General features: G+C 48.0%; 1 protein-coding gene across 2 annotated transcripts in view; it reads right to left on the bottom strand.

Moving 5' to 3' along the window:
• Positions 1 to 27500, bottom strand: part of LOC126573302 (metastasis-associated protein MTA1) — a 31549-nt gene that overhangs the window by 3305 nt on the left and 744 nt on the right. For both annotated transcript variants that reach the window (XM_050233297.1, XM_050233296.1), the window contains exons 2-6: positions 24509 to 24985; positions 20777 to 20938; positions 14989 to 15096; positions 442 to 680; positions 1 to 229 (exon numbers count right to left, since the gene is read on the bottom strand). The exon at positions 1 to 229 is cut by the window's left edge and continues 92 nt beyond it. In XM_050233297.1, the coding sequence (XP_050089254.1) occupies positions 1 to 229; positions 442 to 680; positions 14989 to 15096; positions 20777 to 20938; positions 24509 to 24536 (766 nt within the window). In that variant the 5' untranslated portion in view covers positions 24537 to 24985. The remainder of the gene's footprint in view (positions 230 to 441; positions 681 to 14988; positions 15097 to 20776; positions 20939 to 24508; positions 24986 to 27500) is intronic.

The following is a 27500-nucleotide window of genomic DNA, read 5'->3' as shown; positions in this document are numbered from 1 at the left end:
CGACCGATCGCGATACAACCAGGAACTGATCGATCTTCTTATCGGTCAGCGAATGCTGTGGGGTCCACACGAGCGTTTCCAGATCTTCCAGCACACGATCATCCTTGTCGCCCGGCTTTAGTATCTGCTGCAGATCAGTCTGGTAGCGGGCCCCAACACGGATTTCGCCCTTGTCCGCCAGTAGCGTCTTCTGTGTCGGATCGAACACTAGGCAGTAGAAGAACGTGTCCTGCAAAAGAACGACAAAAGTGTCTCTTATTCGCTTTATCCTTGTCATTCATACCACACACCCACACACGCAACCCTCACGACCCACTAGTACTACCACAAAAGTGCATCGATTCCTTCTGCCCCTTGGATGCCCCTCGGGGCAACCCGCAGATGGCACCCCCTTCTTACACAAAGCGCCGGTTTGGAAATCGATCCTTTACTACTACTCACGTCTTTGTTCAAGTAGCTGAGAAGCGATTCTTCCTCGTTCAGCAACGTCACGGAGCATTTGGCCCGTATTTGGGTGGCAGGGAGGGTTTCAACTTGCCGCGACAGGAACAGTTCTCGCTGTTTCATTTGGTGTCGCTGTTTCGGGTTAAGGTGCTCACCCCGCTCACTTCCACCGCCACCACCACCGCCACCTCCTCCGCCTGTGTTGTTGGGACTGTTCCGTTCTTCCTCCAATGCAGCTGAAAATGGAACAAAAAAAAAAGCAAATGAAATCGATTGGAATCATTGGTATGACCGTAAATGGTGACTTCGAAAGTCTATCTCACATCAATAGAATGCACACTGTCTGTGATGTTGAAATGCATTCGTTTGTTGGGTACGATTGTCAAAGTTTACTACGTTGCGACCCGTATAACAGTAGAAGATTTTTTATTCTTTATAAAAAAAACATAATTACGGCGTAGCTTTGCTATATCAACCATCAGTCAAAGCAGCCTTTGTGCCTTAAGTGAACCAGAGCCGAATTATTCTTTGTGAATAGTGTGATTTCTATTGAGAGAATCGACATTCATTTCAGAATAACCGGACTAACGTCTTGGTGCATGACGGGGCTCGATCGCGAGCGGTGGAGGAATCTCTTGTGGCAGGACAAGACCGCCCGCCAGTTGTAGCACCTGATAAGTAAGTAAGTATTGCGAATCGTAAGCCCATTAGTGATCACTTATTCGACATTACTTCAATTCCAATCAACAGCTTTTCGTCAACTTTGATCGTTTCCGGTTCATTTCAGAGTACAGCATTTCCGGATTCGAATTTCGCGGTTTTCGGTACGAATCGCTGTATGTAGGCCTACTGCACTCTACATAACAGCATTACGACGGAGAGCAAGAGACCGTTGCCCAATACACGACGACGCTTCGCTTTGCACTAAACCACGTCAACGGCATGGAAGCAACAAGAGCAAGCAGCCGGCAGCCATCCACCAGGTCTCTCTCTCATCAAACGCGCTTCTGAAAGCACAAACCATATCAGATAGTGCGGGTGCTCGGATCGACCGGGCGTTGCGATTCCGAGTCCTGCTGCTGCACACCTCTATATATGGGTTCTACGCAACGCTTCGCAGAAAACCTCCGCAAACAACCGGAAGGCGACCGTATTAATTAAGCATGCATGCAATCAATTTCATGCATGTCCGCGTCATCATCGCTTCCGAAACGGCGCTTGATGGAGCCGCACACAGGAGCAGCAGCTTGGCGATGAGAAGGAGAAAGATGAGGTCATTCTTGTTCATGCGTGAATATTCCCTGCTCCGCGTACGTTTTTCTCTATATATAGTGCTGGCTGCGACAAATTAATTTTCTTCGCCACCGTGTCCGGTCCTCACCTCTCCCTTTCTCTACCTGTGCTACTGCCGGATTGAGCTTCAGCGAATTCGGTAAAGCACAGGTCATTCTCTCCTTTGGCATATTCAGGAAGGACGACATTGGCCTCCTCCTAAATATTGATTATGTGTTTGGGGAGCTCCTGACGATACGCCGATGACCATTAATATTAGATATGTATTTTCCAAGCGGTGCATACGCATTCAGTAGTTTCCCTCTCTGAAATAACTCTACCACGGCCAACATACACGATACGCCGTGCTTGGCTTGGCGCCTGTAAAAGAATGTTATTTATGACAGCTCCACACAACGGTATCAAGAGCGAGCTGTTCGCAAGGTGCTGAAAGGGGCTCTTGTGTTAGTTGCTTTATGGCCACTAATTCACGGACAACATTAACCAGCTACTGGATACGTTTTTATTGTTACTAATCGGAGCGGAGACCGCACCGGTAACGCACTTTTGGTTTACTGTAGCTACCATTACCAGCAATTCAACTACTGCCACAAATCATTTGCAACCTTCCGGGGGGGTGTCAAGAGTGTGAAGACCCAAAAAATGAACCTACAATATCGCAAATCCCATGTATTATGCTCCGAATGGAAGGCGATATATGAAAATACTTGAAGTAAAATAATGAGAGTGCCACTTTTTTCAAGCCATGGTTCACCTTTATCCCCCTAGTTCCCAGATCCATCTCAGTCCCCTCGACCTGTACGAGCCTGGCACGGCGAATCGAAACATTTCAAATGTATGTAGCCCGCGCGGAAGGAATATCGATTTATTCTATTTTCCCAGGGATTCAGGGAGCTTCCATCTCCAGTATTCCTCCTTCGGTAACATTGGCACATCGCACCGTGAAGTGCGCGTTGCGCGAGTCTTAACGCCGCGTAACACAACAACCACAGAGAGAAAGTGAACAAGAGAGCGAGAGAGCGTGAGAGAGGAGATGATGGGATGATGGAAGGATGGGAAGGAGGGGGTGTTTTGCATATGTACGTTGCTGTGTACAAGCCACCAGCATTGTGCATCTGTCGCCTCTGACCATGCCTATCTCCCGCCGTCAGGTTATATGCTAAAGTCCGCGCTCCCTCGGTTTCGGCTTGGCTTGACCGATTCTATTGATCCCTAATTATGCATCTCCACTACGTTTGCTGTTGGTTCAAAATGGCAACCGGTTTGAGGTCAGTGTTTTATGAAATACCAACTTCACCTTAGTCCAACCCATCTTGCTTGTCCTTCCGAAAAATCCTCAAATAATTCTACTCTCTCATCGTCGCCAAAAGTCGAAAAACAATATCCCATAGAGTATCCTTCTAGCCGACCCGAATAGAAGTGAAGCCTGGGGTGGACTTTCGGCGAATAATTTATTCTGATGTACGGTCCTCCCCCCCTTTTCGTTCCACCAGCATCTGATCCACCCTGGGTTGGTTGCGTCTGCACTCAACAGCCACCGGTGGAACCACAAATGGCCGCTCTGCTTGGAGCGGAAAACAGGTATTCCTCCATCGTACGCAGCCGTTCTATACGTGAATCGGTGCATGCATGCGGATATCTGCCGCTGTATTCAAATTGTGTCTATACGAAAGTGTGTTTGTGTGTGGCTCAAAAAAAAAAAGAAACTGCCCTGGGTAAAGGTATTCGGTGATGTTATTAAAGCTGCCCCCCATCTTCCTTGCTCCGCTGCGCAATCCCCGAGCATCCATCCATCCATCCACATCCCCATATCGGGTTGCCAAAGCTAACAGGGGGGTGGGGGTGGACCCGGTGGTGGTGGACTTGCGTGCAACCGTCAGCCACATAAATTTGTGGGAGTTGGAGAAGAAAGGCCTCACGGTTTTCTCCTCTACGGTCAGCCTTCGAACGGAAGCGGGACAACCACCGGATGTGAATATGGCGGCGGTGGTGATGCAATGCGTGAAGAATATCTTCCCATCGTCCGAACGACCGACCAGCTGGCTGGCTGGCTGGCTGGCTGACCGACGGGCCGGCCGGCCGGACGACACTAAAAGGACACTTTCTCGCTCTCGCCCAGTGAGTCCGCCGCTCACCGAACACACGCTGGTGCGCGATGTTTATTTGCGCTTTGTTTACGCACACCATTACGCATGCAACCCGTTCGTATTCTATTCTGTACAGTGTCCCTTCTTTTCCTACAACAATCCCCTTCTTCTCAGGACCGCACCCGGTGCTGCCCGGCCACTGCTGGCTGGCTCTCGCTCGATTTGTGCCGGTTTCGGATTCCTGTGCACCGAGAGATGGAGGGTTTTTGATTTTGCGAAGCACTATACAAGCACACCAGCGGGCACATACACCGAATCACACGAAAGCAGGATACTAACCGTGCGCGTCTCATATTGGAAAGGACTCCATATATGTACATGTGCATGTGTTTGTGAGTGTATGTTCGCGGGATGGGGTGGGGTTGGTTTGCGGGAGCGATGAAGGATTTCATATCAGGAATTAAATGCTCGAGGGTGGAAGGAAAAGTAATGTTTGAGCATCGTGTTCTTCGAGAATCATTATAACTGTTAATAATAAAACATTATTCATTGTTGACAAAATTTTAAGACATCATAGCAAGCATGGCAGAGTACAAAAGTGCTTGTTACACTACACTAACTTAGCGTACTGCGAAGAGCGACATCAATTCGATGAATCCATGGAGGGAACTTTACGATCATCCCTCTACCTTGCGCTGTGGGTTTGTGTGTGCACACCAGCACTGTATGTGAGAGCCAGGGTGCAACCTGTGCCAAAAAAAAATGCCTTTTCGTGGTCACAAATTGGAGGGAAAATCCATTTGTTTTTTCCCTTTCTTGCTTCCCAGCTTCTAAAAGCTTACCGACCGAGCTCCTCTTTTCCGCTGCTATAGCGGGAGGCTCAGTGCTGGTGGTGGTGGGTGTGTTGTGGAGGTACTTCAGTTTCGACAAAATTCGATTTCCAAACCGAGGACACAACAGCACCACCACCGGCCGTTGCCTTTTGCCACGTTACCCAGCAGCACGACAGCGATGGCGGCCGTGGAAAAGTTTGACAGATTTCCATAGTAACTCCCGATGAGGAAAGAGAGAGAGAGAGAAAGAGAAAGAGAGAGAGAGAGAGAGAGAGAGAGAGAGAGAGAGAGAGAGAGAGAGAGAGAAAGCGTGGGGTTTGCGTTGGTTCCTGGTTCGGGAGATATATTCAGCTCAGTGTTTCCGGTCATACCAGGGGGAGGGTCACGTGGAGATGAATGACCATACCGTCGCCAAAGTGTTGTAGGGTTAAACGAAATTGAAAAAGCTTACAAAGTGCAGAGTTTAACTAAAAATTTTCTTTTTCACGCATAGAGAGTAATTGATTGTTTTATACAACTTTTAATCTAGCAATTCGGTGAATAAAAAAAGTGCAATGTTTGAAGTCAATCTAATTGCATTTCAATTATCTGATATCTTGGTATTTTAAACAAACTCAACATCTAGTCATTAGCATCTTAGTAACCAATCGAAGTCACCATAGGGAAAGAAAAAGAAAAGAAGGATATTCTGGGCCCAGTTCGCGGATTCGAACATGTACAACGAGGCAGAAGCAGAAGTCGCTTGTCCTGAAAATCTCAGAGCTCCGGAGATTAGAGATTTTGGACGCCGTCAGGTCAGGCTATGCTATGCGCGAACTCCCCTGACCGAGCGGTAAGCAGCCACCCTAAAGCTGCCTTTGTGCTGGGACGAAGCCAGAACGCCTTCGACTGTGCCACAGTACTGCTGCTGCTGCGGCTGCTCCGGAACCTTTTCGAGCGGCGAATATAAAGAACACACGTCGTCGGCACCTGGGAGGCGGTGGCGGGGTGGAAACCGTCCACTCCCTCTCGATGAAAACATGGCGTGAGTGGGGCGCAGAGCAGGGGGAGCAATGGGTGCTCAATATTTAATGAAATTTCTCCCACTTTTCTAATTGCACCACAGCGAAACCTTCCGATGACGGACCTCCTCTCGTATTAGCATTGCGCCATACTGGCAGCACCGACCGGCACCAGCAACAGCAGTCCGTGTGCTCTTCTTCTCTCGTTCTCTCTCTCTCTCTCGCTCTACCGGTCTCGCTCTTTCGTCCTGTTTTCCTGCCATCCGCCAGGACATCGTCGTCGGGCTGAAAAGGTGATGAACCGACTACTCTACCACCCCTTAACGGCACAGCAGAGCAGAGCAGAGCAGCAGCAGCAACAGAGAGAAAGGTTTTTGTATCGAAAATTTTCGTATAATCTACCCGCGCCCGCCAGCCGCCTTCTTCCGTTCCACGCACCGCAATGGCCACTCGTGCAAATGCCTTCACTCGTTTCGCCCTCCCTCCCCCCCGACCGGGAGGAGAGTTTTCGGAAAAAACGATTTTCGCGGGGTGAAATGAAAAAAGGAGGCTGCTGCTTCTTCTTCTGTTGCTCATGGTTGCCAGGGCCGGGAGTTGAGCTGGCTGCTGGTTTGCCTCTTCCGTTTGGTAAAGATTTACATACTACCACATTCACTGAAACGCACACAGAGATGAGGCTACATAGTCGCCTTTTGACAGAAACCTACTAGGCGTAGCTTCCCGTTTCCCCTTCCGCGGCCTTCCCACTCATATTAAGCGAAAGCATGTGCGGTGGTAAGCTATCGGTAAGATGAGCGATTTTTTTTTTCTTCTTTTTTTTGGCTATGAATATTTTATTAAAATAAAACCCGTTCTTGTGCTCCTACTCTTGGAAGAGCTTATTAACAAACAGCACACGCATTGGAACGTGCAGTAGCTCTGCAAAGGACACAACGCATTGTCGCATCATGGTCGACTTTATGTAATACCGTAAACCTGAACGATAAAGAGTCGATCAAAAATACTGCAATATTGTGTTTGTTGCTGGTATTCTCACACAAACAATCTACAAAGGAGCAGACAGTTTCAATTGTCGCTTAATGCTATGATAATAGTAGAAAAATCCACTGTTTTGTATTTTTTCCTCTACTATAACATAACGAAGACACAAAATGCGTCAACACAGCGCTTATCAATCAAACACTGGTGTGATAATGTTGGCGAGCGTCATGGCCAACCACAAAAGACATGGCAAATGGAACCATCGGACCTGTCAACGGAGTAGGGCATGCGGTGGTGAACAGTGTAACAACAAGCAGGGCCAGCTATGCATGGCAAACCGGATGACAGTGAAAACATAATTACGACCACGGTTGCGCATTGAACACTTCATGTGTCATGTGTCGTGGTCGGGTTTGTTTTTATTATTTATCCCTGACACCTTCCAGTGGTTTCCGATTGTCCCAGGCGCGTTATGTTTCTAGCAATACTCAGGCGCGAACGAGGGCTTCCGGCGGCATGCGAGAATGGGAATGATGATCCCGTCAATTGGAATCGCAATGTCATCGCAATCTCTATGGCTCGTGAACATCTGATTTCATGGTTGCTTCCGATGGTGGCGTGTGCTTTCACTGCCAATAATGGAAACCACAATTTAAAACGCAACACCCGAGGAGAGAGTCTGCACGAGCCAGTACGGTTCAGAGTAAATGGTGTCAAAACAATCGAATGGAAAGGCTGTAAAAGGGCAGCAGACACATGTTGGCGGTTGTGTTTATCGATAATGAGACCGAGCTACGCCTCCATTCACCATCCTGTCGAAAATGGTTTATTTTTCATTGTTGTTTGCACTCCAAAAGTCACATTTAACACTTTTCTCCGTCCCCCATAGCCACGTGACACTCCCGAAGGGTTGTGACACCGATGACACAATGTCATTAAGCTGTACTGATAATCGATTGTTTTCAATAATCTTTTTTTCTTTCTCGTTTGACTTTCATTTTTACAGCGCTCGGAAGTGGTTTAATTGTGCAGTGCACATCATGGTCAGAGGTCGGTTTACAGGCAATGAGGAGGGGAGGGGAAGGGAGAGGGAATGGTATATGAATTTTCATGATCCACCCATGTATCGGCCGTCGTCGCACAACTACTAGAACAGGGGATTGCAGCTGTGATTTTCCATTTTTCTGACATTATCGATTCACTGACACCGTTTTACATGAAACACATATCGAATGGGGGTCATCATCATCGTCATCGAGTGCTGTCGGAATTCGAAAGGTGTTATCAGTTTCCCTCTCATTGACCTTGCTTGCTGGATTGCTGTGCCATCTGACATTGGCATTAATAAAAGAGTTACGGTGTGCCGCCCGAACAGAGCTCATAGCAGCGGCAGCGTTCTGGATCATGCTATTTATTAATGAAGAGCTCAGTTCCATTGCACTAACGTATTAAAAAAGGGACAAATTTTGAAAGGTGATACAAAATAAACTATGACTGATAATTGAGTGCTGTAAATTACACGTGGAAAGTGAGTTTATCAGTTTATTCGTAAAAAAAAATGGTGCCATTCCGAGCAGGATTCCGGCAGATAGCCGGTAGTTTCGACATGGAAGTCGAAATCATCTTTATGCACATGTTTTTCAACTCTTTCTGTGAATTTCCAATCAATCCCTCGAGTTTACCAATGTCCGCCAGGTACTTCTTAACTATTTGGCCAGTTGCACCGATCGCACGGCACGGCCAATCCCACGCAGCGATGTAGCCACTTTTTCCTCGGTCTCGGTCGAATCAAAACCCTTGGAAGCTTTTTGCCGGTCAGTGTCGTCAACCGTCCAGAACCATACCTTCTTGCGATGCTTTTATTGCTGAGCAATAGCACCAAGATCTTACAAATACTGGAACGGCCATTTCCGGCGCTCACAAAGTGACACACGATAAACTTTTTGGATGCATCAGGATACCCGTTTATGAAAATGCTCAAACCTCGGAACGAAATTGCTTCACATTTTTCGCCATCACGATTAGAGTTTGACTGATAGAGCTTTCAAATTTTGTCTGATGATTCATGGATAACTTCTATTGATGCTACATTTGTAGTTTCTGCAGTGCGATTGACGGTTTGCCCATAAAAAATTGGCAAATTTGGTCTCTTTGTTTTCATGCATACGTTAGTCATCCTTAAAAAGCTTTCCCGGATATCTATGGGTAACAAGTGTGGTTTAGGTGCAATTAATCTTACATCCATCGTCACTTGATGTGAGACGATGGTTATGGTCATGCTTAATTGATCAATAAACAATATTGTTTCTTCAAAGCACAATTGTGAACATCATATACCTGTCCGGCAAAGCTTACACAGTTTAGTTTCTCTTCTTTCTCGAAGATGAAATGTAGAATGCATCGTACAGCATTCTCTTATCATTCAGGATTTAAAGGAACAAGCAAGCAAATACTCATTTCAATTGTCAAGCAAGAAACTGTCAACTTTTCCCATAGCATCCATTAACAATTATCCTCAGAATAGAAGCATTGTCATAACATTGTCTAGTGGATCAATCCTTTTCTAACATTCCGGCATTTGGATGCCTCTTTTCAAAAGCATTTCACGGCTGTATAAAATTAGTACACCAAAAAAGTCCGCCAACCAAGCCTCAAGATGACGATAAGCCCAATCACAACCGGATGTACAACTAGGCAACTGTGGTATTGTGTTTCAGTTTTCCGTTTGCTCCTCACCCACATCTCCACTTTAAGTAATATCAAAATAGTTCATCGTCACTGGTCACTGGAGTGACTAATTTTTCGTCGTTATCAACCTTTTTCCAACTGAAACTAGCTTCTCGATGACCCCGCCGCCTCTTTTGGACTGTGTTCCTCTTCCCAAATGGGTCTTAGGCCAGAGCCAGAACACGCTTTTCGCGTGCTAGACGGCCACTAGCCAGCCAGGCCAGGGCAGCAGGCTAGAACCGGCGCTTATCAATCCGTATGCCAAATGTGCAAAACCAAAGTGCGCGTGTACCCGCGGTGGTGGTCCGTGACCACCACGTGATTCAGACGGGGTCTCCCAATCCCCCTTTTCCTCTACACGGAAGCCGAAACCGCATGAAGCAGAGAAGAGCGCACCAGGGGACACCATCATCACCACTCTCCCTTCTCCTCCTCCTCCGTAGGTCACGAGTCACTCCTTCACTGGCAGTTGACTGGGGGTTATGGAGAGGGAGAGGGGGTGCGTAATTTTATTTTTCCACTTTTCCAATTTTATTTTTTCCTTTTTCCCGCCAACAACAACACGAAGCAGCAGCAGCAGCAGCAGTGCGCGACCCCCGGTCTCTCCACAAATCATGCGCTGCTCACACATACACCTCTCTCTCTCTCTCTCCATCTCTCTCCCACTCCCGCCCCCCCCTTTCTCTCTCTCTCTACACCACCGTGTTTCATCCCCACGAAATTTCCTCCCATTTTTTTTTTTGTTCATTTTGCCCCTCGTCGCGCCTTTTGCCCAGCCAAATAAATTCGCTCCACTCCACGCCCCCCCCCCCCCCCCCCCCCAATAACTACCTCCCCCTCGCGGGAGGGAGTAAGTCCTTCCGCGGTCGGACGGAATATATCGAGGAGCCCACTGCATCCACCCACGTTGGTGGTGGTGGTGGTGGTGGTCGACAACGGAGGGTGCTTTGGGATAGTAGCGACGCGGTGGGAAATATGGCGGAAGGATCTTCATCGTCTGGTTGGTGGGGTGCGAAGGGAAGGGTGGCGTGGGGGAGCAGGGAATGAGGAAAAAGCGCGTCAACTACCCCAGTCCCCAAAGGGGGTGGCAGTGTGGGTGGTGGTTGTGGTGTGGTTGTAAAATGCAGCCACCAACAGCAAGAAGAAACGGGTGGGTGGGTGGATGGGTGGATGGGTGGATGGGTGGGTGATGGCTAGTGAGTGTGACTTCACTCTCTTCTCGACGCTCTCTGTCGCTCGCTCTCTCTCTCTTTCAACGGATGTAATATGTTGGCCAGCGACAGAACGAACGAAAGAGAGAGAGAGAGAGAGAGGGAGAGAGAGAGAGAGAGAGAGAGAGAGAGAGAGAGAGAGAGAGAGAGAGCTCCACACCAGAGCATTAGTTCTGAGTTCAATCTGCCCCGGCTTTGCGACGCGTGTGAGTCGGTGAGGGGGGGCCGGGAGTGAGGGAGTAAGTGGGTGGTGGGTTGGAGGACAGACGCAAGTGAATGTAATTCATTCCAAGTTCAGTACTTTCTCTCGCTTCCTTCCCAGGGGTCTCTCTCTCTCTCTCTCTCTCTCTCTCTCTCTCTCTCTCTCTCTCTATCTATCTCTCTCTCTCTCTTTATCTCTCTCTCTCTCTCTCTCTTTATCTCTCTCTCGAGCGCTCGTTGTTACCTTTTCGAAAGGATCAACGGCGGGGAGATGCAGGAAGAGCTGAGGTTTGGGGACGGGATGAAGGTGGCTGGTGTCGGAGATTGTTTAAGCTGAAAGCCACCCCCCCCCCCCCCCCCTGGCCAACGGAAGGACGCGCTCTCTGTGTGTGGACGGACAAACGGCGATGGGCTGGTGCGGCAGCACTAGGGGATGTGGGGGTACGACGGCACGGCACAAGTTTCGAGTTTACATTATTTTCTGCATACATCGAATACGGTGGACCGACCCCGCGGAAGCTGATGCTGTGCCGGGGATGAAGGAAGTGAGATGAGAGATGATGCGGGGGGCGAATGGCTGGGTGGGTGGGATCTTTTTCTCCGCGCTGGAACCGGAGGGAAATTGGGAAAATTTGTATTCGACGTTGGCGAAAAAAAAAAGGGATGAGAATGGGTGGAGGAAGTTGCGGGTTGGAGACTGAAACTAAGAGAGGGAGAGAGAGAGAGGAATAAAGTGAAGTAAAGATACAACCAGAGATGGAAGGTATGCTGGAGGGTGTTGGTTGGTTGGCGGGGTTATTGGGTGGGCAGTGATGATGATAGTGATTGGATGGGTGGTAGATGCCAAGGACCAACGGATGGGAATGTAGGTAGTTTGGGATGGGGGCGAGATAGGGAAGGTGGTGTTGAAATCGTACCACAGAGCATCAAAGCACCACCAGCAACAACAACAACAACAGCAGCATCGAGAAATGATGCAGCACGGAGGGGAACAGAAAGGGAAGAGGCAACCACCCAGTCGCGAATGGTGGTGGTCTGGGGCTGGTCTGGTGGCTCTCCGTCGTCCTTCAAACCGTGCAGCAGCAGCAGCAGCAGCATCGCATTCGATTTCGGCCCACGGGTTTAGTGCACGGAGTACCGGATGTACGTACGTGCGAACGCGCGCTTGTTTGTATGTGTGCCTGTGTGGTTGTATTTGTAGGTGTGCACACCACCCACGTTAGACGAAGGCGACGACGACACACACAACACAAAACCTTCCGCCGTATCGCGCGCGCGGCCAAAGGATTCTCCCCGGAATATTCCGGAGAGAAAGGAGTGAGCGAGGCAGCCAAAGAGAGAGAGAGAGAGAGAGAGAGAGAGACAGAGGGAGAGCAAGCGCGAAAGAGCGAAAGGGGGAGAGTTGACCCAGAGCAGGATTGGGAGAGGTGGTAGTAGGTTTGGGGGCCGGGGAGGAGGGCGGTTGTGTGCGGGAGGATGTGAAAGAGGAAAAACCAACTGGCGCTGGCGATATATTTCACCACCGCGCGTTGCTCCCCCGCACCCTCCACTGCTGTGTACTTCCAGCCACCCCCAAGGACGACTTGGACTTTGTGTGAGGAGGGGGTGGTGGAGAGGAGGACGAGAAGAGAGGGGGGGGGGGTGGTTTGGGGGCGCATTGATGATGCCCAGGATATTGCTAGGGACAACTCCGAGTTTGGTGCGCGGCGCGTCGTTACCGACGCAAGCAAAAGGGTCAATGTTTGAACATGCCGAGTGCGCCCTACCATCCCCCCCCCTTAAACCCCTCTTTCCTTCCTCCACTGGATGGTGTTTGCTGGTGGTGTTGGTGTACGGTGCTGTGCTGGCGGTGTATGGGTGTATTTTGTCAAGCAACGCTGGCTGACGATACACTGTTATCCTTCTGGTCGGATCGCGTTCGGACGTTAATGTGGATTGATATGTTTCAAGGAGTCCACGACCCCCGGGGGTTAGGCCTAGCGCCGCACCTTATTACAATGATCGATCGAGAAACACTATCAACGGACAGCAGAACCATGATGTAGATGTGTAGAGTAACTACACCAGAGCTACGGTTACTCCAACTATTTTACATGCAACCACCAATCTGCACGGATACAAGATGTGGAAGAAGAACGGAACACTCAACAGAATCTGGCACACACAACGGGATCTTTTCCTTGTTGGTACTACCTTCGTTTAGTTCCGTCCGTTCTCTAGTGCCATGCATTATTGATCTCCGCGTGCTAGATGGAACTGTAGAGCAAACAAGTTGCAGTTATGTCGCTCTTTGTTTTCTGCGTCGACCGACAGTTTTGTGAACAGAACACCGACGACATCAGGTGTACTGCGATCACGCAAAAAAAAAAAAACAATCATGGTAGGCATTCGCGAACTAAACGAATGCGTCCTTCAATCATCGTAGTAGACCTGCCGTCTAGTTGCATTGGAAACTCCCTAGAAAGTAGGATGCGATCTACCAGTGAAGCGAAACATCGGCACCTTTTGGAAAATGAATCTGAAGCAATATAAGCACGTGAATTGCATGTGAGCGATAGAAAAAAGGAAAAACAAAATAAACTAACGATGTCCTTAAAGTTTTTTTTATCTAAAGTTGTTCTAAAATATTGACTAGACTCTTGCCCTACTAAAGGAGGGATTCAAACGAATTGCTCTAATTGCGCCATTCTCTCCTGTGCATTTAATCTGGCAGTATATCTTTGTTTGTTTGATAATTCTCAAATGAAACTAGTCAAATAGATCGATAATTACCAAACTAGAGTAGCAGAACAACGTGGAACACATTCTATGCAACAGAATTTCACTACATCAAACATTCCTCACCTCAGGCAAATTACTACCAAAAAAAAAAGGATTAATTTCATCCTAAAAGCGAAGGTACCATGCTCTATGTTGCTTCTAGAGCGCAAAATCCCCTAACATAGTCCTTTCCATTCCTTGGCTAACGGTAAAACCTTGAGAGGTAAACCCGTAAAAGTGTAAACGACACTCGCCTTCCTCTCGTGCATCGGTGTCTATTCTACCGAACCGATGGTGTGACACCAACGTCGCCAACGAAACCTTTCTACAATCTTTTTCTCACTATCTCTAATACTATGGCACACCTGAAAAGGATTCTTCTTCCTTCTCGTCCTGACACACAGACCAGTTCATTTGGAGAGTTGATCTGATAATGTTCGCCTCGATTCACACGCATCCACCAGTGAGATACCCAGGGCGGACAGACGATTTCTTTGTGACCAAACTGAGAATAGAACAGGTTATTTTAGGAAGAATCTTTACGACACACTTTAAACCCAGATAAACATTTCTTGTTGATACCAAAGTTTGCTAGCATCGCATAGGGAAACATTGAATAAAAAAGGATGCTCATTTCAACCACACCCTCCCTCGGCCGTTCGGAAGGCAAAAGAATGGCTCGCCAGACCTGAATTACGATAAAAGTTCGAAAACGTAAGCGGTGGTACTGCTGCGCGATACCAACGACACAGAGAACGGCGGCGGATTGCCCGAGAGCCCGAGAAGGAAAAGGAAAAATAATTCCCTAATTGCTAGCAACCACCGTCCGGCCAGTGAATGCAAATTATCCCCGAAATGAGCAAACGAAGGAACGATGGAGAAGAATTCAAACGGCGAAAAACTGCGACAAACGGTACCAAAACTTCAACCACACCCAAAGGGCCTCCAATGGCCGGGCCAGTGCCACGCTCTCTGCACCACACCATCGGTGGTTCCCGCGTTGGTGATCGAAGTTCAGTTTGCCGCTACCGTCGCTCTGATGTGTTTTTTTTTGCGGGGTAAGCGGTACAGAAAATCGAAGATGAAAATCGCTCCTAAGGCGTCATCCAAACTATAATTATGCTTTCGTTCCTAAGGGCATCCAGCAAGAAAATTGCCATTTAGCTCCTCCACAACGCTCTCACTCTCTCGGGGTTTGTGCTGCTTCAAGGTTATGTCAATATTTTATCGACCACGACCAGCAAGGCAGTAAGCGAGGGATTTTTCGGAACTTCCCTATCGGCATCAGAGGGGGGGAAACGGTTTTTTGTGGAATGAGGAAATATCTACCAAATGTATAGAAAAATCTTTTGAAACAGAAAATGTCCAGAAAATGCTGTACGACGGTGGAGTTCCTGGAAAACTTCAATGTAAAAAAGCAACCACACACACCAGCCAGTGGTTAACTTACCTAGGGCAGGATCGAGAACTGCTTGGGCAGCCTGCTCTTCGCTGACTGGCGTCTTCAGCCACATCTTCTTCAGCTTCATCGCCACCGGGGAGTCCTCGGATGTTGCCACTGAAAAGGGAAAGAATAATCAAGGGATAGTCAGACGTTTGTAGAACGGCGAGCACGAGACACAGAGACCTAGCGCGAATCGAAAGAGCAGCAGAAGAAACCATTTCAAGCGTTTCCTCCCTTTTGGCTTAAGAGCGGTGTACCGGTCGGAGCTTGCTGTGTGTTTCTCCGCGGTCTTCCTGATACACCAACCTTCCGTCGTTACGTTGGTAACGCGAATGTGATTGCGATTGTGGTGCATTTTCACTTTTGGAAACTTATTGCCAAACTGCCAAACGATTTCTAAAGAATGTTTTATATAATTTCTGCCAGTTTCCGTTTCTTTGTACTCTATTCAAACTTTAGAAATCGTTTAAATGACTGTGCTTGTGCATAAATACCAATTCTGGTTAAATTACAACAGTTTGATTGAGTTGTACTAGCATGGTAAAATTCATATATTTCCATATCAAATATTCAAATGTAAATAATTCCAATGAAATAAAATTAGCAAGTGATTTCCATCTTAAACAAGACAGTACGAAATGATGATAACATTATTTAGAGTTAACTTCTGAAGTCTTACACAAGACATTCACAAGCACATTCTCTGTACAATTACTCGCCTATTCAGCGGACAGGTTAATGCGTCAAAAGTACAATAACTTTCGTGCTGTAGCAACGTTCTTGTAGACGATACTACTTAATAATTTTAGTTTAATCAGATAAAATGATCAATCATCAGATGCGCACATCATACAAGCTCATTGGTAGGCGTTTAAAAAGTTGGATAAGTTGAGCAAAGTCCCAAATAAACATTATCTACCATCATTCGTTAATATCTAAAAACTACCTTCATGAAAAATGTGAATTCAGCACAAGTACCGTGACGAGTTCCTTCATGAAATGAAATACGGTTTACCATACAAATCAAAAAACAGTTTGATGAAATTCCACTCTAAACTACACACTACCCTAGTTCCACTCACGAGAGCGTGCAATCAGAGTGCACCAAAGTGCATTTTTCGCCGAAACATTCCGTTAATCAAACCTTTACCGGAGCCCCGGAAAACCCGGAAAACCCGATCGATCGTGATGTTGAAGGTACACAACCAACAACTATATATGATGAACCAGCCATCCAGCGAGCGACCGAGCGACCGAGCTAGTCAGTCCTCAGCATGCCTGCCTGCCTGCCTGCCTGCCTGCCAGTCGGGATGATAGCCGAGAAAAGCGGCGGGGTTGAGAATGCACAAATAAATGCATTTCCCATTCTGCTGACCACCACCACGAGTCACCGACATCATCCGCAACTGCCTACTAGACGAAGACAAGCGCAGAAATCGATACTTTTACTCGTTACCGCGCGTAGCGACGAGCGGCGCATGCATATGGCCAGCAGGAACAGAAAGATCTCCTCTCCAACGGCCCAGGCCAGTCCAGGCCCGGCCACCCGAATTCCACACGCACACACAAATGCGTGGATATGCTCCGGACCCTGGACCCTGGGTGGACCGCGGCGTGGTGGTGGTGGTGGTTTCGGTACGCACAATTTTGTGCCTTGATGCTGGCACCAATTTAGATGCACTTTTGGGCAAGAGCGAGCGAGTGAGCGAGTGAGTGAGCGAGAGAGCGAGTGTGTGCCACCTTCACGCCCCACTCACCGCGAACCGTGAAGTGAAACAGGAAACGCATCGACGTCGTCTGTCCACTTCCTCACCCACCGGAACCCAGGTCGATCCCGGGGATGTACACGAATTGCATCACACACCCACACCCATACTGGGCAGCAGAGTGCATCGTACCAGTCCCGGCTTATTGTCGGTCCTTGTTCGTCCTTGTTCGTCCTCGTCGTATCGTATCTACATTTCCCGCGAAATCAATCCGAAATCAGTTTGCTTCGAGGTGCATCAGCTGCAACCACCACCTTTCGATAATACCTACGGAAACCCGGGCAACGAGCAGCAGCAGCAGCAGCAGGCACTAGGCCGCATCATGAACTAGATGAAGGGAACAGAGAAGAGAGGAAAGGAGATATCCTAGATGCACTCTTGGAGCATGGACCTCCACCACCAGCGACCACCGTACCCCAAAACGTACGCAGATGAATGCGCTTGTGTTGTGTGTGGAGTGGAGTGTCGTGGGAGGTGGGGGGGTAGTATGCTATATACTCTCCTCGTAGCACCATCTCTCGCCTGGCGCCTATCCTCTAACTCTCTGTCTCTCTGTCGAGAACGAGGATCCTTTATACATATATGCGTGACTGTTGTTGCACGGGGAATGTGCACATGTGTGCTGTGCATCCACCCCCCCCCCCCCCTTCCACCACCAGCGTTCCCTTCGTGGCGCAACAGAACACACGGTGGTGAATAGAATTCGATCCGTCAACCACAGCACAGCGGACCAGCGGCGGTTCCGTCCGGTAAGAGAGAGAGAAAGTCTCGTTTAGTTTTAGCCTAAAAGCAGAGCATCGAAAGGTGATAAGGAGCCCCTCCTCTAACACACCCACACACACATGCGGGCGGCCGCATGTCGTTTTCACTCTATTTCCCCCCCCCCCCCCCCCCCCTGCAAATCACTCCCGCATCTATCGCTCTCTCTCGCATTCTCTCTCTCTCTCTCTCTGTCTCTCGCTGTTTTATACCGCGACTCGAACCGTTCGGCGTGGAACTCGGCGGAAAGATTGCGCTTTTATATAAACATATTTGGAGTACAAAACTTCCGAATTATATGTACACCGGGACGACGACGACGGACGACGCGCTTCGTTGGTTTGTATCGCGTATCGCGCGACACGCTCACCACCGCCCACCACCCACCGCACACACACACGCATGTCACACAGAGGAGTAGTCGCCGGTCCTCTATCAACCAGCCCACCCACCCACGGGGTGCTTGCTCCTTCCGCCATCACCGGATTCGTCGGATTTTCATCGGCTCGGCGGCGGCCAAGGAGCTTGAGCCCTCGATGGTGCCCCGGGAATACGTAGAATGGTTGGTGGTGATGCACCAGCAGAGAACCAACGAATCCTGCCAAGCACCCCCCCCCCCCCCCTCCACGGGGATGATGGGTGGTGGTTGGTGGGTGGCTAGGATTTTCACCACCCCTTTCCACCAGGCATATCCAGGTGCTGGTGCGTTTGGATAGATCCGATCATTATTCCAACCGCGAGAAAACTAACCCGTCCCGGATCGTGGTTAAAGAAGAGGTAGCACCGCGGAAGAGAAAGAATAAAATTTACGTTCATAACGACTAATGCAAAGTGATGCAAAGTTCGGTGCCAAAACGAAGACCACACCAAAAAACCATGTCGAATTTTGAACAAAATGTGCGTAAGAAGACATAACTGCCCAAAGAACTGATAACAGCATTTTGAGAACGTGTGTCTCAAATGCCGAGTAGTTCCGGAAACGTTTCAATTCACCCAGCGCGCGTCAGCCGTACCGGATTGTTCTTATTATGCTGCCGAACGAAGGAGGTACAGGTTTTTCAATTTACATTCTGCGGTAGCAACGGCGCACAACAAGCGCACTATGGGTTCTTGATGAGAATTGTGTACCCATCATTATGGTGACACTAGTCCTACTGACAACTGAAGCTAAATGATTTTTAATCACTTAATAATCATTTATTTTCAATCAAAATAAAAGTCGCGATGCCACCGAAAGTTCACTATAACTCACAGATAATCCACTATACAGATTTTGACCTGACCGTAACCACTAGAAAGAGCTAGAAATGAATCATCTGCTGCCGTACCATGCACATTTACATACAGGGTCAAAGGACCGTAGTTGTTTAATAGAAAAGCAATAAGAGAAAAACGACCACACGTTGTGTGCGGCGTGCAAGCGCCTACTGTGCTTCGAGAATCACCGTTTGTCCCCGGTGCATATCAATCCGTTCATCCGGGGGTGCTAACTACTAGTAGTTGGTGCTGGTTGGCTAGGCAGACCCGGGAAATAGATGCTAGCGCGTCCGTAGCGTCCGTCTGTCTTCCATGATAATGCCATGGTGAATACGTTTGCCCGGCGAGTCCAGCTAATGTGTTACCTGTACGGTCGCTGCTTTCGGTTCCGTAACGATGATGCTACACTACTGCTGCCCCCAACTACATCATCAATGGTTATGAACGCATAGACTCTAATAATTAATTATCCACACCGAACAAGAACAGCAACAACCGAGAATACTCTGCATAATAGAACATTCTCTTAGCTTGCGCTCCGTTGTACCACGAGCTGCTGCAGTAGTAGCAGTACCATGGATGATAATATAGACTGTGGTGGGCAGTTTTCAAATTTGCAGAATGATTCTCGACGCTGAGATTATACCTGGTTAAATGGTTAACTGCAGCGAATCCAACTGGAGTTTTGCAACAACAAAAATCACATAGGTTCGCAATAGGCGTCACAAGCTTACATAAATGATGTGTCCGAGATGAAAGAGAAGAATGCCGCGTGGGGATTTAAATAGCAAACCAAATTCAAAAATCGATAAACGCGTCGTAATGCATTGTTCTTTTAATGCAATCGACTAAAAGAACTGAATAAGATCAACTTTATAAAACTAAAACCGAAAAAAAAATTGAAATGGCCTGGCCTTATTTATCAAATCGCCATTTTATGTTTTGAACGTTGATTGATGAACGTTGTGCCTGTGGCAGCCGTGGCCATAACACTCTATTGCGTTTCTCAGGAGTCTCAGCATACCTTGCGCGTTGCCTAACAACGCGCCTTACACATCATAGCGAGCAGGGAATCTCCCTTCCCTTTTCGATCGCAGCTTTCGGACGAGCTACACGCGTCCGCTGCGAGAGCCGAGTGTGCACACCGCGGTGCAGTGAATATACAGTGAAATAAACATCTTACACTCGTAATCACACCTAAATCCTTGTCCTCATCACAAAGTAAAAACAGGAACATCCGAACCAGTTATCATTCGCTCCCGCCCTTCCGTTAATAAATACCTATTGCTTCAACTTGTAAATCAATGATCACTGCTAAAGGTTTACGCTAAACACCTCAAACAGAGTGCGAATCCCAGATCCTTTGATCCAGATCCTCATCGCGCATGATTGAATATTTACTGTTTGTACTTCTCTAAACGCAGAACATTGGTTGATCTTTCGATGTTTGCGTAGTCTTAAGTACATTATAGTTTACTGTCTTTTTTATATTTTTAGTATACTGTATACGAATATAATTATCTAACAAGTGAGAAAAGTATCACAACTGCAGAAGAGTTCAATTGCTTCACACTAAAGCATAACAAAAAAATATGTTCACAAAAATCAAAAATGAGATGCTAAAAATATACAACACCTATTGCTGTCTCTTAACAGTAATCTATGGCAACATTTCACGGTGGAAATAGCACACCTTTAATCGTAGTTTCTTCTGCTGGGTGTTGGGTATCTACTGATTACCAATCCCTTGCTTTTCCAGCAACATCAGAGCAGTAACAATGGTTTGGGACACGATGGCCGATATGTAGAGCCTAAAATTTCACTTTTATAGTTCTACTTTCAATTCTGATTGATTGCTTGAACTTAAGAATGAAAATAATTCATTCATAGACAAGTCATTAATGATGTTCACATCCTAGTACCTTTTAATGCAACGCCGCAAATGGTTTGCTACGACAACTCTACCACATTGTCACGCTCGTGAGAAAAGGAAACATAAACGAAACACTTACTTTGGTGCTTATCAGCTAACTGTACAAGCGGCGTCGGAAGATCTCTTCGCCTGTAGAAGCACATCACTTTTGCTTCGACGTTACCGTTCGGTGTTTTGTTCAGTTCCTCGATACGCCGAATCTGGAACGGTGTCGTGGGCGACGTCTCCACGTACACGTAGTCTGAAATCCAAAAGGAGGTTATTAAAATTATTGAATTTAAAGATTCCCCTTTTTTTAGTTTCTAGCGAAATAATAATCAGAAACGTGAATGAGAAAACCCAAAAGATGATAATATTTAGTTTGCTATGTCCCAGAACACCCCAGCATAAAATATCACGAGAATGAAAGGGCTGCCGTCGTGGTGTGGCCATGTCCATGTCACATGGACAGGATTGAACGCCTAACACCTACCCTCCACTGGCACCGGCTGGTTCGTGCATAATGATGACGTAAACATGAAAGCAGAAGTAACGAAGAATGCTACAGCAGCGAGCACTGCTGAAGAAGGAAAAATGAAACCATTTTTCGCGTAAGACCATTGCCTTCTCCAGCGCTCAGGTAGAAATGACGATTTGGCTCCATTCCCCCTTTCCCGATACCCATCATCCAACGAAGGCAGCCGTTGTTGAAAGAATCACACGACCACTTTTCGATTTGCAACGTGTCCAAGGAACACCATTTTATCGAACACGTAAGCAGAAAAGCCATGTGGTAACCATCTCGTTAGTACTTTTTGGGGCTATTTATGAAAACAATTAATTACCTACAATTATGTTCGGGATTAGCATATGCTGAGGTTAAACGTTCAGCAATAATGACATAAGGAACCGAATCATGTCCTCTGTTCTTTTTATAAAAAGGGCCTGAAGATATTTTTGGATCAAATTCCGGAATGTATGTAGCTTTGAATTTGGCATTGTAAACACTTCCGAAACACTGACCAAGCAATGGGATCAGAGCATTCCATGACTAAACTGCGTTTGTTCTTGATTTTTCTGGTGTGCATCAAACGGATCTCAGTAATCTTGGTTGTTTTGAAGCAAATTATTGTCCTTTGTTTATAAAGTAATTGTAGAAACATGATTCAGATACATATCACTGATTCTGTGAACATTTTAAAAATATTGCAGCCATAACAGTAACCGTGCATATTTAGAACATCGTTGAACGTTCAACATTTCCGCGCCCCAAAAATGGCCTACCAACCCAACCCATACAGAAGAAGGGCTGGCTAAGAATGGATAGTTTTCTCACGGATTTCCGCCATCGTGGTGGCCGTGTTGGCAAAACTTCACTTCTCCCTCCACCCCGTGATGTTCGCTACTGGCGTTACCTAACGTATCTTCCACCGGTCTTTAACAGCGCACAATGCAAATCAATGGCTACACGATGGATGGCTGCTGGCTGGCTGTTGCGTTCAAATCACCTTGGTCCATCACCAGATCCATGCACCAGCCAGCCAAGAGGTCGAAGAATCAATCATGTGAACGCAAGCGCGCCATTGCCAAAGGTGTAACGCGCGCAGGAAAGAAGAGGTTCACATCACAAATACGCAACGCAGTGCGCGCGGCGACGCTGGTGGTGGCCGCGGCTGCAGATTGGCCCATCAGGCCATTCAACTTTCCGCTCCCCCGCCAACCTCTACGCTCATGCTTCAAGCAATAGAGACAGATACGTTTAGCTGGTCGGTCGGTTGCGGGTGTAATGGTTAGCCACCGAGGGGGAGCTGGGTTGTTATACAGTGATGGCCGGCCGCATAATTAACTCACTCAACCATCTCCTTGCTTTTCCCTTTTCGTAGTTCGATTCTTGGCTTGGTTTTTTATTCACATTTTTCAGCATCACCAAGGTTGTGAGAGTTATCCAGGATAATTATTCTGTACTGCAGACAGGAAACATTTATTTGTTTGTTGGCAGCAACAATCCCAGGCTCGTTTAGAACGCATTTCCAAGAAAACAACTCGCGTTAGGACGTGTTTAGTACTTCTATCGGACGCAAGCGAATAGAAAAAAAAGGTCCTTTCCATCCAACAGGACTGTTCATCGTCAAGACGGGAGGAACCAAAATTCATTACGCATTATCTGCGCATATTTCCGCTCCTTATTTTCCCAGTTTGTCCACGCAGCTTGAACCAATTCTCTCTTTCATCCTCATCCCTTGCACACGCTAATGCTTCTCCCATCGCCGCAGTCGACGGTTGCTCTCGTCTCATCCGCTTTCGTTCGAAAGTTGTTGACCCTGAACCGAACATGAGAGACCCAGCAAACCCCGAAATCCAACAGGCGCGCGGACCTTCGCAAAGAGTAACATCCCCCCGAAGTTACTGCCCCTAGAGCGCCGCGCTTCTCTGCTTCTCAAGGTGCGTTCCGCTCACGGGGCTCGGCGTGGCGCACTCTATGGTCAGATAAAAGGGAACGAATGTAAAGGACAGGGAGAGAGAGAGAGAGCGCCCGCGAAAGGGAAACAGGCCGGGAGATCGGGGCTGAGAGGGTGGCGTTTGCCTTCTCACCGCCATCGATTGACTTCTTTTCTATTTGCCTTCTTGCCGGCAAACGGGAGGGCCGGCCCTACTTTAAGTGACTTGGTGGGTCATTTCGTCCGAGGAAGCCGACTAATCATGTTGCACAAGGTGTACGTGGTGTTCGCGTGTGCCTGTAGAGAGCCGATGATCACTGTGGGCATGCGAAAAAGTATGGCAGCAGAGGCAGCATGATGGCGTTGATTCGGAAGAAGATGAGAGGGCCATTCACTAGGAGATCGCTACGAGCACGCGTTGATTCGGACGGGCCTTTGATAGCTCTCATTTTTCTTTTTGTCCATTTCCTTTCACAAAGAATCCCAAAATGATAGAAATCGGTTAGAGTTCAGTGGAAAGAGAGAGAATGGGGAACACATTTCAAGGGATTCATCGCTCTAGAAATCGCATTTGTCACCAGAATGAAATGAGCCAGCGATTTGTGTAAAATGGAATAACTAACGAAATAAGCAAAGTTCACAGCGTAGGCTATGGTTGTCATGTGAGGCTTCCAGGTAGAGCGACACACCATGGCAACCAACAATATCTGCGCGGGATGCTTCTTGTAGGATCCATAAAAAAATGCTTTGTACTCAACCAAAAATCATTGTAAAAATTTGAAAACGAAAAATCAATCCTATTGCCATAGCCGTGCAAGTGAAAACAATTGCTGAACAATGTGTCAATGACCATAAAATGGAACAACGGCTTAAAAAACAACTAAGCGCAGTCGGTAAATGTTCATGGCACTTTCTCTCTCTCTCGCTCTCTCTCTCTGTCTCTCTGTCTCTTGGATAGAACACGGGACGGCAGGCATGATGTTCGTGACAACGTTGATTCAAAGCGGGCCACAGCACATATCGGTGCACCACAAATGTGCACAAACGGATGATGCGACACACAAACGCACGAAATGTGTACTATTTTTAGGATCCAAAGCCTATCACCCTTTCCAACGCCACATTTCTTCGCCAACTCAACGCCGACACGCGACAACGACATTGCTGATCGATTCTTCCTGTTTGCCAAACACAGCGGGCGCGCAGCGTTAGCAGCGAGCACAATGCGGTACGCACATCTTCATTGAGACAAACTGCCGAAGATTTGTTGTTAATTTTTGATAATCGTTGCGATATAAAACGTAAAAAACAAGAAAATTAATCGTAAGTCAAATAAGGTGTCATTGCTCCCAATCCCACCTTCGCACCTCCTCCCCCACCAGAAATATGCTTACCTCCAACGCGATACATGTTTGTTGTCATAGTGTTGCTGTTGTTGTTTAGTAGCGCGCCTGTATCTATCAGCAGACTATCGGGGAAGGGGGTGGGGAGGGTTCTTCCCCAACACACTCACTCGCTGCTTATGCCCAACGCAACTCTCTCGCGCACCACTCGTTGATTTTCCCGCTGTTCCTTTTCGCTGCACTATGGGCGTTTTGGTTTTTTTTCTCCTCGCTCTCTTACTCTCTCTCTCTCTCTCTCTCTCTCTCTCTCTTTCCCTTTTACTCTCTCACTACACACAGAATCACCCGTTATCAACCGATAACGTTGCCTTGACACGCAGCTGCTTCTTTACACACTGTCAATAACACAAACACACGCGCACATCCACTCGCAGTGTCGACGGACTACCACGACCACGCGACGACGACGACGACGACGTAGGCCCCCAGGAACCGTTGAGAGCCGCAGGGTCGCAGGAACGCGCAGAGCTACAAAGAAGGAAACGACGACTTTAAGCTTTTCACGAAGCAAAAGCACGCACAATTCACGTTCGCGGGACAGCGTGCGAGTTTTCTTTTTCTTCGCTTCCGACAGCGCCGTGGTCCAAGCAGGCCGTTTTTCACGCGGAGAAATACATTCACCTCGTTGTCGCCACACTATTCACACTACCAGAGCGCACGCCGCGACACATACGTATGCGGCTGCTGGGCTTCCTGTACCCGATACGGGCGGCTTTAATTTCACTTTTTTTCAACATTGGTCTTGGACGGCGTGTTTCGCACAACATTATCGTGGCGGCGGTGAAGTGATAGAGAACCGCGTCGTTGACGCTTCTTATCACCACACTGGCTGTACTACAGTAGCTGTTTGATTTCTAACTGGCCTACTGACGTTTTCTTCGTTCGATAGCCAACGGTATGCAGATGAGTGGCACGGGATGGAGCATGCGATACATCTCCTGTTTCATATAGAACTTCGCGGCCATTCTTTCGCAAAGTTGTATCACATATATTAAGCGAATGTGAGAGAGAGTGAGTAGCGGAATTCCCTTTTAATTCGCTCTATTTCATTACATGGTAGCTTGTTTCGATACCGGCCACCGACCAACAACGCCTGCCCCCACCCTTCGCGCTAAATGACTTCCGAGAGGAAATGCGTGAGGTGTTGATGGCAACAACAGCAAAAAAAAACAAACCAAGTGTTGTTCCATTTATATTGCTATGCTGCTGCTTTCAGGCAGCGCACGCTGAGGTGAGCTGGATTCCACCGAGACAAGACGCGCTCAGAAAACGCTCGATTGCCTTTCGAACTTTCTCGCTCTCTCGCCCTCTCTCTCCTTCTTATTCTCGGTCTCCCTGTGTCACACTTCTTTTCCCTTTTTGCTTCCCACTGCCCAATAATCATTTGCAAACCATGTTAGTTTAGATTTCGTTCAAGCACGATATTGATTCGTTAAATGAAAAAAAAACAAAACAAACTGAATTGTGCTTGAACCGCTAATTATCTATTAGTGTGTTTTGGGAAAACTTTTCCAACTTATCAACATAATCAAAACAAACACACTGGATCTCGCCAAATTACTTAATGCAATAAGAGGTCCCCTCCCCCCCACCCTTTTCCCTGTTGCCTGTAGCCAGCCAGCGGTGTGCGATACTACGGTGGTGCTATGTTATAATAGCACCGGCCACACATGTAACAACGCAGTCCACTTGCTCACAGACACTCGCTGTCCCTTTCTCTCTCCCTTCCTTCTTCGATGCTTTCTTAGCCACGCTCCACGCTCTGCTACCATCGCAGCAGTCCTTCCTCCTTGCTACTTCGGCTTTTTTTGCATCTTGTACTGCGCTCTCGCGTGTGCTCCAGTATTTTGTGATCATGCTCCTCCTCCCACCGCTCATCCCACTGTCTCCTTCCATCCTTCAGCATCTGTTATCCATCTTTGTCGTTTGGCTATAGCGCGCCTGCACCGGTCCTTCCCCCCTATCGCTCTCTTTCTGGCTTTCGCATCGATTCTTCTGCTGAGTCGTGTACCACCGGAATGCCGCGAGGGGGGGGGGGGGGGGGGGGGGGGGCGGGTGCGAGGACAGTCGCCCGAAGGGGGTTCCCGTTACACCCGTGCCTTTGAATGGCTTTGGAGATTTTTCCTGTTTTTCCTTTTCGCCATACGCACCACACTCGCGTGCAGCTCGCTGCTCGCGACAACGCAGTTCCCCGCTGTCCCATAGGTGTATCACCCGGTCTTTGGGGAAGAAATTAAGTATTAAAAAAAAAATCCACCATCCGATGCGGCCAAATTCAGTCGACCATTCATCGTCTTCTGACACCATTGGCGACGATTGCAATAAGCCATGGCTCACTGAGCATCGCCAGCGAACTAAATTCGATTATCATCATCTGCTGGTGACTGCTGCTGTCCGCGCAGTGTAGCTCTGTTGCAGCTTATCACTTATTCATTTGTTGAAGTCAACCGCCAAGTCCCCTAGCCCATTCCGCCCATCACACAGTGTTGCTCCATCGCCATCACCATCGCCTTTCGCTAATCATCTTTGTCTTCACGGTTTTCTCGCGTATCTCACATCGCAGCAACCTTCACCTCTGTCACCGGCGTGCTAGGGCCGTGTCACGTCATCTTGCCCTGTCTGTACACCACAGCAACGCACCGTGCACTGCACGACGGGAAGATTGCTCGAAAATGCGGATGTTCCGCGCTTCTTTCGTCCCATCCTGGGCCTGGTATCCCGAGAAGGTGCAGAGGTAAGAAATTGGTTTCTAAACGATTGTCGCCTCTGTCCAGCATCCGTATCGCGACTAGACGGTGGTGCCCGGAATGGCGACTTTCGGAGCACGCTGTTGATTTGTCCAAACTGTACACAGCCGAACGGCCATTGAGCATCGGAATCGTCATCAGCCGGACCGCTAGGAACTTTTCACCGAGTACCGAGTGCTGCTGCTGGTGGTGGCGACCGAATCAACCGACCGTAACGGGAAGCTTCGCGTTCGTCC

This window comes from Anopheles aquasalis, chromosome 2, assembly GCF_943734665.1.
Source record: "Anopheles aquasalis chromosome 2, idAnoAquaMG_Q_19, whole genome shotgun sequence".
Classification (NCBI taxonomy): Eukaryota; Metazoa; Arthropoda; class Insecta; order Diptera; family Culicidae; genus Anopheles; species Anopheles aquasalis.
Note: the sequence above shows the minus strand (reverse complement) of the source record. Positions and strands in the feature narration are given on the sequence as shown.